At 32.7% G+C, this 11,602-nt stretch overlaps 1 protein-coding gene across 1 annotated transcript in view; it reads right to left on the reverse strand.

The window, feature by feature from the left end:
• Positions 1-11,602, reverse strand: part of LOC110035927 — a 36,426-nt gene that overhangs the window by 20,873 nt on the left and 3,951 nt on the right. The window contains exons 2-7 of the mRNA XM_020740263.1: positions 9,967-10,108; positions 4,713-4,929; positions 4,525-4,625; positions 3,468-3,589; positions 3,304-3,395; positions 2,997-3,102 (exon numbers count right to left, since the gene is read on the reverse strand). Coding sequence (XP_020595922.1) covers positions 2,997-3,102; positions 3,304-3,395; positions 3,468-3,589; positions 4,525-4,625; positions 4,713-4,929; positions 9,967-10,108 — 780 coding nt within the window. The remainder of the gene's footprint in view (positions 1-2,996; positions 3,103-3,303; positions 3,396-3,467; positions 3,590-4,524; positions 4,626-4,712; positions 4,930-9,966; positions 10,109-11,602) is intronic.

Genomic DNA, 11,602 nt, shown 5'->3' on the forward strand with positions numbered 1-11,602 from the left:
AGGGGAACGTGGGAGCTCTGAAGTGAGAGCCTGTATCCTCCCAGCCTAGCCGCAGATTCAGTAAACAAGCATAGGATTAGTCAATGTTCTATATGCCTGGACCAAAGGGTAAAAAATAGGTATGCTCCTATTTGACACAATACAATTTGAACTGATTCACTTTATCCATTCACTATAATTTCTTGACAAGGAGAATGATACATTCTTATATATTGAATATCACATTAAAAATCTTTATTAGTATAATTAGTTATTTAAGAGTTATTAAAATTATATATTTATTTCAATTGTCTATTAGTGACAGATAAGCAATTTGAATTACATTGTTGCGATTAAGTATTGTTTTTCTAAAATATTAGTTCGTAGTTCTAATATTACTTTCTGTGGGATTGATATCTAGGACTCCATTAGAGCTCTATATTACTTGAGTGATACGTATACTTACGTTGAATATACTTTTGATAAGTGTAACTTTACAATTATTGAATAGTTTATACATGCATCTTTATCGAATCTATAACTGTTATTAAGTTTTTGGTGCAGTTGCTGAGGAATTAAATCTTTTAGCAGCAGTATTAAATACTTATATTTTTAAGCATATATAAATTCGTTGTCATATACTAAGATTACACTATTATACCATGAAAAGTAAAGTTAACATTAATACTTCTAGAATTTTAGATTATTTCTATGAGCAATTATCATGAATACATTATTTAGATTATTATATGATTTTCTTATAATGTAATAGAAAAGTTTAGCACACATAGTCTTCTTTTCATTGAGTTATCATAGTTTAAAAGTGTAATTACTTCGCTGAGTAATTTTAGGTAACTCGCTATTTTATTTTAGCATTATTTTTAGGCTTAACCTTTTGAATAAAAATTAGTAATATATGAGACAATATGTACGAAGACGAGGTTAACAAACAAAAATATAAGCTTTTTATTAGTTAATTAAATTATTTTTAGTGGGTATTTCAATTTATATTGGGATTATAAACTATTAGTAATAATTAAATTTAAAATTCATCATTCAGCTATCTATTTCTGCCTTGAAATTTTGATCCCTCTAGTTACATCGTGACAAGTGGTATTAGAGTCAAAATATATTTTAACCTTGTTAAAAAAAGAGTCTTTAAATTGATTTAATAAATTATAAATAGTATAAATAAAAATTTTAAATGATTCTAACTAGAGTATTTTATTTTATTTCATAATTATTGATAACAAGGAAGATAAAGTCACACAAGATAATAAATGAGCTGATATGTCCCATAATATCACAATTAATACTAATACCCTTTTTCTAAAATAGTAAGTTTTTTATTTGTTAATTAAACTATCTTGTTTAGTGGTTTTTTCAATTTATATTTGGATTGTAAAATGTCAGTGATAAATTTTAAATTTCACCGTCTGACCATCCGTTCCAGCTTTGAAAATTCAAAGCCTCGAGTCAAGTTGTGAGAGATTCCACTATATTATGATCACAATTGTAGCTCTTATATTTCAGAATATTTTTCTTCTATTTGAGTTGTGAATCATAAGATATACTTATTAGTGCATAAACTAACATTGACTTAGATTATCATTTTAAGAAAACAACCATCCCAAATATATAAGGCCCTTTGAACAAAGCAACCCATAGCTACTAATAAAGATCTTTCTATTAGATTAAGTCGACTATCTCCATTAACTAAGTAGATTAGAGATTATAACCCAAAGTGACAAAACCATGAGATCTTGATCGAATTAGTCGTCCATTCCCTTATCAAATACTCTAAACTCCTAGTAATAAATTTTCATAATTAAAGTATTGATACTATACAAGGAGCGACCAACGCTCTACTGACTAGCCTTAAACAAAAGTATTCTCCTATTTTCGAAAGGGATGATCAATCATAGGGGCTTACCCTTATGGGACACCTCAAAACCACATATCTTAAATTCCTCGCAAAATGAGGGCAAATCTTTAGATAGTGTCTAATCTATTATCTCATTTGCCGTCTGGAAATTAACTTGAAATCTCAATGTAAGACTCTCTCATTCATTTTACAAGGGAGGCTAGGGTGCAAAATTTTGGAGCATGCAAACACACACACACACACACCCTTGATGAAGCATGTTAGGCAAGTACTCCAGCGATAACCTTTACTTCACCCAAAAGAACTTCCACCTTTACTTCACCCAAAAGGACTTCCAGTTGCTTCTTGGTTACAAATATAACTCTTGTAGTATTAAGAAAGATGTATTATCACGGAAATCAATATGTAAAATTATAGTTGGTGCCTAATGTACCATTTTACAATTTTATCTAGTGACTAGTTATTTTCATGATTCATCGATTTTACTAGCACAGTTGTTCATTACATAAATGCAAATCTTGCAATAACAAGTTGTATAGGGTAAACTTTGATAAAGTTTTAATCATGGTTTTCATGCTTCCCAGGCTATCCTTTCTGTTGACATCGTTCGTATATTACTAGGACGTTGCCGGCCAAATTTGCAGTCTCTTTTATTTAAATTCGTTTAATTTACCAGTAATAAATTCATACCCACAAAAACAAAACCTAAGAAGATTATAAACTTTTACATACACAAACCAAACTTTGCAAGCTATTATTAATAATCCAAACTCTGCTAGTAAAATATTCAGTGATTTATGAACCCTTCTAATCACAAGACTAACTTAGCAAATAATAGCTCCCTGCATTGCAAATGAAAATAAATATTATCACAATGCTTTCCCATCAATCTATTGATGAACAATTTTAAACTACACATTTATTTTTTTTCATTTCTGTTGAACTTGTGATTCATGATGCTTTATATAATAATAAATCTTGACAAACACTGCCATTGACACATTATGGAACACTTGGACGATAAACGTCAGAGGATTAATAGCTCATGTCAAGTTATCAACTTTAAAACATTTTGATTGTTGATAGATAAGAGAATCGGTGATAAAGAAACAGCTAAATGAAAGTAATTTACTTGAATAACACGACCACGCCTAAGAGCTTGTGGGGACAAATTAGCAGACTTCAAAAATGCTGCAGCATGCCCTCGCCACCAGTTGTCACCTTCAAGTACAGGACGCCTGGAATGATATTTAACGTATCACTATCAGAAAAGTGGAAACAAAAACTTATTAAAAGAAAAAGAATCCTATAAAGAACAACGAGCACTAGCCAGCCATTTTGGCTTCGAAGGTAATAAAAAAAATTTTAAGTGGTACCATGATTATTTTAATCCACAGATATAATTTGAATTCAGTAATAATGAGAAAGGGAAACAGAACCTGTTGCGGGTGCAGGGAGTCAAAACTCCTTGTCTACAGAGCCAGGAGCATGGAAAGAGAACCGGATTCCTTCCGAAGTCAAGCAAAGGTCCCTAAAGAAAAACACTGGTGAGTTATACCTATCACTATAGGCAAAGAAAGGAATCTGGGCATTAAAAAAATACTGTATATGCAGCTTCAGCAAATTGATGAAGAATTGCGGCCTCTTGAATACGTGCTAAAGGCGCTTCCATGTCCTCATTGTATGATTTTGTAGGTTGTTTATGACTCTGCAAAAGAGCAAGCCCTGAACACAGGAAATACAAATTCATTTTAGCAAATGTTTCAAAACTTGAGTCATGATGATTTTTAAGTTGAAAAGCTCCATTTACTACCACTGAATAAGAGGCAAAAGGTAAAGCAGACAAAGGAAAGTGTGAAAAGAATAAATCAGCAAGGCAATAAAATTGATGTAAGATGCAGGAAAAATATATTTTTAGAATTTTCTAATTTTGCTAATATCAGGAGTTCGCCTATACAACTTGAATAGGATGTGAATAAATAATTCAATAAGAAAAAAGAAGAAAAATAAAAAAAAACAATGGAAAAGCTTGCCTTGTACTAATAGAAGAAAAAAAAGCAAATTAAAGGCATGCCCTTTATGGATCCCATCAACTTGTTTGAGCTAAAATGGTTGGTGAAACATATGGTGTATTGTAGTCCACTCAAAATTTGTAACACGGATAGGGACTACCAACTGTTATTAGGTTATGCATTATTTGCTGAACGACTAGTTATAAAATGTGCAATGATTCAAGACTCAAATTTTAGAGTAGTTTATCACAAGAGAAAATTTTAAATAGGTAAACTGATGAAGACCTGAAAAACAAAACTAACTAAGAAAATATGTATGTCAAAAAAAAAACCTTTAATTCATCAGACATAAATTTCTTGTATAAAGAAAAAGAAAAAGGAAACAGTTTTGAAGGACGCTGAAGTAGATAACCGTGCTCTGTAGCCTGAAATTTTCTCCTCAAATTTCTACGTATGATTGGGATGTGCTCAACTCAAAATGGCACGTAATTTTTTTAGTATGAAAATTGTACTGGATCTTTGCTAAATCTTTGTTAAGCATTAATAGTTAATAAAATATATAGTATCTTATAAATATATTTGCATAATTTGTACCTTATGCAATAAGGCAGCACTTCAAAATGGTCAACTCACATAAATGATTCCTACCTGCCAAGAGTTCAAAATGGCCAGTGCCGGTTGCTCTATAAGCCACAAGATCACCTAATAAACTTGCTACAGAGAATACCTCATCTTCCTCCAAGACACTCCTGAAATTAACAAAAGAAAAAACGCATGGAAGTAAGAAAAGACCTTAATATATATCTAAAATCAAATAACTGAAGTGAAAATCATACAGATATTTTACACGTCCCAAGCAACACAAAGCCTCCCTAATACCATGATCAAACACCTCACTATAGTGAACTTTCCAGGCACGATCTTGGGTTGCATAGAATGATCTCCATCTTAGGACATCAGATCCCGTGATACACTGAATGATAACCACAAGCCACACAAGCACAAGAAATGAAGCCATTAAGAACTTTTTCCCCTTATCTTCCGTCTCATGTCCTGACAAAAATAATGCAGCATATAAAATAATTTACAAGATTTTGCAAACATTTGTAGTTAAATCAAACAATTTTGATCGCAGTTATTTTTCTTCCTGCTTCGACATAGAATTGATGCGGACAATAAACCTGAGAGTAGACTACACAAAACATCTGATTTAGATTTAAGTAAAGAAAAACGCTCAATCTCTTACCCAGAATGCAATAAAGAACATCTTCCTTACATCTACATTATCTTTACATAGTTTAAAAATGACAATTTAAGTTTGATTCATGTTGCAAGAAGTAAGAAAAAACAACACATTGAATATGTGATATGAAGTGAAAAATTCAATTCTGTTCTCAGATACAGAAAAGTAAAAAGATAAAAGAATTGATATGAGAGAACAAGAAGAATGAATCTTGTCGTACAGGATAAGAGTTTCACGGATTACAAAAATATAAAACCTCTACCGAAAAACATGTTTTAAGAAGTATGAAAAATAGGAGGAGCTAGTCATCATTTCTCCAACAGCATGCAATAGACACACTAGCACCAAGAGGGGCCACCGCAGCGCCCTAGCGCCAGTAACCATATTTGGCCAGTTCAAGGCTTAAAATTGTGTCTTTGCTGCGGGATCTGTGTGTTGAAATTAGATTTCGAGATTTATCTTATGCAAATAAAAGGAATGAGTGTTATTGTGTTCCAAATTGTAAAGAGTCTTGAGTGTGGTATAATTTGTACAATTCTCTTTTTTCTCATAGTGGATTTCTTGGTGTAGTGTGACTCTATGGTTTGTTCCTGTTATCAAATTTTTCACATTAAATCTTGGTCTTCTTTATATTTTTTTGTGATTCTTGTTTAGTGTGCTTATATTCTAAATTTTATTTCGGATCTCTCGAATCAATTTACGCAACTTATTAATATCTCTCCTAACAAGTGATGTCGGAGCGAAGTTACTGAAGTTCTTTGGTTTGAGTGGGAGCAGTGATATACAAAGCAAGATGCAAAGTTGAGAAGGTCAATGGTTCAAACTTTGTTTGCATGGGAAATAAAAATTGAAGATTTGTTATATTAAAAGAAACTATATTTGTCACTAGATAGAATCACTAAGAAGCCAAAATCGATCACTATAAAAGAATGGGAAGCTCTTAATCAAACTGTGGTGCCCGTTTCTTATAACTCAGGGAGTCCAAAAGGGGGGATTTGAAACGAAAGGTCAAGAACGCAGGGATGAATTCGTCCTTTAAATCTTTACAGTCGGAGTAAAGATCGAGAGGGAAAGAAAGTAGTGGAAGGAGAGGAAGAAGAAGAAGCAGCGGCGGAAGAAAAGGAAGAAGAAACCAATGAAACAGCGTGTTCATGGGGGAGGACACCGTGAAACGTGTTGTCGATAAGATTCTTGATCCTAGGGTTTTCACCTAACCTGCGACGGCGATAGACGACGTTGTCGTCGAGCAGAGGAGGCGATACGCTCGATGATGGCAACGAAGAGTGAGGCGATGAGAGGAAGGGGGTGAGTGCAGGAAAGTTGAAGCTTTGGTTGCGTGCGTTTGGAGTTCGATCAAAGAAGGTAAGGTAAGTTCTTATAATTCTAATTAAGTTAAAAGAAATACACAATATATATATATATATATATATATATATATATATATAGAGAGAGAGAGAGAGAGTTGATATTGAAATACCTTAACTGACATAATTTTTATACGAGGCTCCTATGATGGTTATATAGATATATAAATCATATATATATTATAGATATAGTAAAACACATTGATAATATGAAATATCGTAAGTGATCATATTCATAAACTATTCAATGTTGTATGCTCATTTATTAAATGCTTAACTGACATGCAACTTTTTTTTTATTTTTTTCTTGTATTACTGTAATTTAGAAGTGTGAGTATTCATTGGCTTTGATTTGTCCTGGATTGATGATCTATTTGATAATTTAGAAGTTGTTAATATATTTTTCCGAAAAGATTTGAGATCGACATATCATCATATTAGAGTCAAGGAGGTAGATATAACTCAAATAGCTTTTAGAACCGCATATGGTTATTATGAATTCTTAGTTATGCATTTTGGCTGCACCAATGCTCCGACAATTTTCATGGAACTTATGAATTCAATCTTCAAGGCGTATGTGAATGAGTTTGTTATTATTTTTATTGACTATCTTTTGATTTATTCAAGAACTGATGAGGATCATACCAAACATTTAAGGATAGTTTTGATGTTGTTGAAGCAGAATCAACTGTATGCAAAATTTTCAAAATTTAAATTTTGGTTGCGAAATATTACAATTTTGTGACACATTATCAGTGGACAAGGAATCTCAATTGATCATCATAAGGTGAAAGAAATTGCGGAATGTCTTACTCCAATGAATGTTACGAAGGAACGCAGTTTTTTTGAATTGGCTTGATATTATAAGAGGTTCGTACAAAGTTTTTCAAAAATAGATATGTCGTTGTCCAAGCTGATGAGAGAAGATGTTCAATTTGAGTGGACTGCCGAATGTGAGCATAATTTTAAAGAGTTTAAGAAACATTTGACCACGGCACCAGTTGTAACTATTCCATCAGCTATAGAAGGATTCCAGATTTTTAGTGAAGTGTCGTTGTGAGGTATGGGTTGTGTTTTAATGTAAAATAAAAATTTGATAGCCTATGTATTCAGACAGTTGAAGTCACATGAAAGTAATGTATGACTTGGAGTTGACTGCCGTGATGTTTGCTCTCAAGATTTGGTGAAATTATTTGTATATGATGTGAAATGTGAAGTATTCACTGATCATCAAAGTTCGACGAATATTTTCACACAAAAAAAAAAAATTTGAATTTAAGGCAGTGAAAATGAATGGTTGGAGCTGGTCAAAGACTACGATCTGGATATAAAAAATTGTCCTCGCCGAGTAAATGTTGTTGCTAATGCTTTGAGGCGTAAATCCATAAGTAATGCAAGCTGGATTATAACTCAGAGGCGGCCAAAGTTGATTAGAGAAATTGATGTCTTACAATTAAAAATTAGAAAATCAGATGGTATTGGGTATTTGCATCAGTTGCTAGTGCAACCAGCCCGAATAGTTACAATTAAAGCAGCTCAGAAAGTTAGCAGTAAATATCTGAAACTTCTGAAACAACTTCAATCAGAAAAGAGATTCGATATGACAGTGGATGAAGATGATATTATCAAAAAAAAAAAAAATGCAGTTATGGGTACCTACTGATTCTGAGTTAAGACAAAAAATTCTATATAAAGCTTATCATTCAAGGTACACAGTTCATTCAGGTAGCACTAAAGACCTACTTTAACATTACGAATCAATAGTGTACACGTGGATTTGTTTATTTTCCTTCTACATAAAAGAATTGCTTTCATTTTTAAGATCTACTTAAATATTTAGATTAATCCGTATTTTTCAAATATCTAACTCTTCTGCACTTTAGAAACTATGAGTATATACAATCATGAAGCTCATTATCCATTTTTTGAAACTTACTCTTTGTTGTTGGCACTAGATCAAGAACGGTTTTAAAATATTTGCATACTTATCTATATGCAAAAGAACCACAGCCAAATGGACAGCGCTTTTCATGCTTTAATGTTTATGTACATAATTAGCTATTGAATGAACGATCTCAAACAAATTATGCTGATGCAAAACATTGCAGTGAACAAAATGAATACCAAAAACTCCAAAAACTCCTAAAGGATGCAAAATATGGCGGTATCCCAATCTAAAAGCAGACATATTCATGTTTAATCTTTCACAATATTGCAAAGAATCTATAAGCTACACCCCAAAACCCTATACAGATTATACAGATTGATACATAATTACAGTCCCAGTTTAATGTATTTTAATTTTAGCTCCTCTTTTCATCTGGCAATAGTTTGCTTTTGTTTTTTATTGTACTTTTTTTCATGTATTAAAATGTATCATGTTTTCAGCCTTACTAAAAAAATACCACTCAGCAGATGACAATAGCAAGCGAAAGAATTAAAAGAAAAACAAAAACAGTAGCAAGTATCAAAGAGTGAAGCTAAGAAGAGAACCAAGTTGAGTCAAATACAGCAGGAATCAAACTAGTTTCCAACACAATAGATTTTAAGTCAATTAGAAGGGACCAACCACTTCATATTTCTATGCTGTCATAATCTTTACTTATGTGCTTCAAAAATTAATCTAATACTCTGCCTTAGGAGTCATCCCTTCACATAAGAGCTCTTCATATCATCCATCACAACCACCACCCTCAAACAATAGCCTTTTGTTCTACATCACCACAGATTATGCACCAGAAGCTCATTCAATGACGACAAGCTATTATAGAAATTACCAGCTCTCTAAGCATTGCTCAGCAATGGTAACGAAACTAAAGATCAATGGGAACCACAAATTGCACGAATCAAAACAATTAGCTCAGACACTTAATAGAAAATATAAACCAACATGAAAACACAAGTTGAGTTTAATGCATTAATGATCAAACTCGTTTTCAACCCAAAAATTTAAACCTATAGGGGAAAGTCAACAACTTAATTTTTCTATGCAAGTGTAAATTTTTTAAATATATAACTAAGGATAAAAATCAAATCTCTATTGTGCCCTAACAATAAGAACTTTTATCATGAGTAATCCATGATCATTTTACTCTCCACAACCGTCACGAATATTGCAGGAATATTTCTCAATATCATATCATACTAAATTATGGGAAAAGAAAAAAAAATTTAATTTAGTTTCTCAGCTGCCATTCAAGTCAATGGGCCACTTTTAATTCCCTTAATGGAATTAATCATTTGACATTGAATACCCAAAACTCTCAGTAGAATGAGTATAAGCACTTCCTTCAATCATCATAGAAAGAATTAAGGGCATGTTGTTATGGAAGTGGATGAATGTAGATTTAGGCAACCATTGTTTTAAAGTAAATCTCAAACTAAAAAAATAAATAATCATTCATGTTCATTGAATTCAAACATAATCAAAACAGAAGGTGTAAAAGGAAAAAAAGAAAAGCTCATCAATAAAAATTAACTTACCTAGAAAACATACAGTAGAATCTCCACCTTGCCTAGCAAAATCCTTCATAATAATATACATCAGGTAAAGCGCCATCACAAACTGCAATGCATTGACCAGCATTCCACACCTTGTCCACCAAAGCCATCTTCTGTATCGTCTCTTTTCATCCCAGCAAATAGAAAACATCAGCATCTCTATGAAAGTGACATTTTCCCATTTTTATGTTACCAAATTCATTAAAAATGTAATTTTTTCTTCATCATTCAATCCTTGCAATGAGCAAAATAAAAAAGTAAAAATTACACAGGCATTAATTGAATGAATTGTCCCTTACTAGATGATTGTGAGTATGGTCTGCAACAAGGAAGAATATGCCAGGGCAGTGTCTTGTTATATACAGGATGCAGTGGCAAGGAAGTTGAATAAAAAGGATAGATTATAGACACCAGAGAATGAGCGAATATGAGAATATCATATGTCATTATTAATGTTTTGGATAAGAGAATAAAAACTTGGAAAAGCAGGATCTAACCAAATGATTATATTAATACAAACTAAACGAGTTCCTAATTCACTGCTCTAATATTGCTTTTCTAAACCTGAATAAAATCCTCATGGAAGCTAAGTAGTCTAAATAGTCCCTTCACTGGCTTGAAGCACATGAGCAATGAAGGGAGGTTAAAGGTTAGAGCTGCAAAAGCGTTTCAGTGCCTGGAACATTGGTTAAATCAATTGTGTTGTCGCAACAGCTATGGCTTACCGTAGAAGATGTTTATGGAGGGTGAAGATAAAGTAGCTATGACAATTTTAACAAACTTTTGAGACTGGATAAACAATATTTGTGAATTGTGACTCTGAAGCAAATCAGCTCAAGTCATTACCTTACTAGCTTAAAGATTCATGATGGAGTTGATCACTAATCGGCACGGCAGAAAGTATGCTAATAAGCAAACTGGAAAGGATGTGTAGTTAGGCATGTTGAACTTATCAAGCTGTTTCATTCTACGTAAAGTAATTTAGTTAAGAGAATTGGATACCTGGGAGAATTTTATGGCTCTTCCCCAAATGCCATCAACAGAAACGATGCATAAGGCTATTGATATTGGAAATTAATACTTCTTGGATCAGGCTTGTGCATTCAACAACAACAAGCCTTTGTCCCACTAAGTGGGGCCGGTTGCATGAATCATTTTTTTGCCATTGCATCCTATTGAATGCATATTTTCATTTAATTATAATAGATTAAGATCATTTTTTAGGCAATATGCCCAAGTCTTTCTAGGTTTACCTCTTTCTTTCTTAGCATAAGTTGAATCTAAAATATCTACTCTCCTAATAGGATCATCAAATGGTCGAGGTGAAGCTTACACGTTGTCGTGTTGCTTTTACAAGTGTTGGAATACTGCCCTCTATGCGTTGGAGCATTGGCATCTGTCACCGCAATGTCATGCTCTCAAATTTTCGGCTAGAAAATGGCTGCTTTGGCACTAAGATGCCCAATATATATGGTGTTGCGACGCTCTCCTTCTGAAGTCGAGGCACTTTCTTGTGTGACAATGGCGTTAGTAATCATGTTGTTAATTTCCTTCAACTGCTCAAATTTTTCATGTTGGACATATATACAATACATATACATATATATATATATATATA

Source organism: Phalaenopsis equestris, unplaced genomic scaffold (assembly GCF_001263595.1).
Source record: "Phalaenopsis equestris unplaced genomic scaffold, ASM126359v1 Scaffold200735, whole genome shotgun sequence".
Classification (NCBI taxonomy): domain Eukaryota; kingdom Viridiplantae; phylum Streptophyta; class Magnoliopsida; order Asparagales; family Orchidaceae; genus Phalaenopsis; species Phalaenopsis equestris.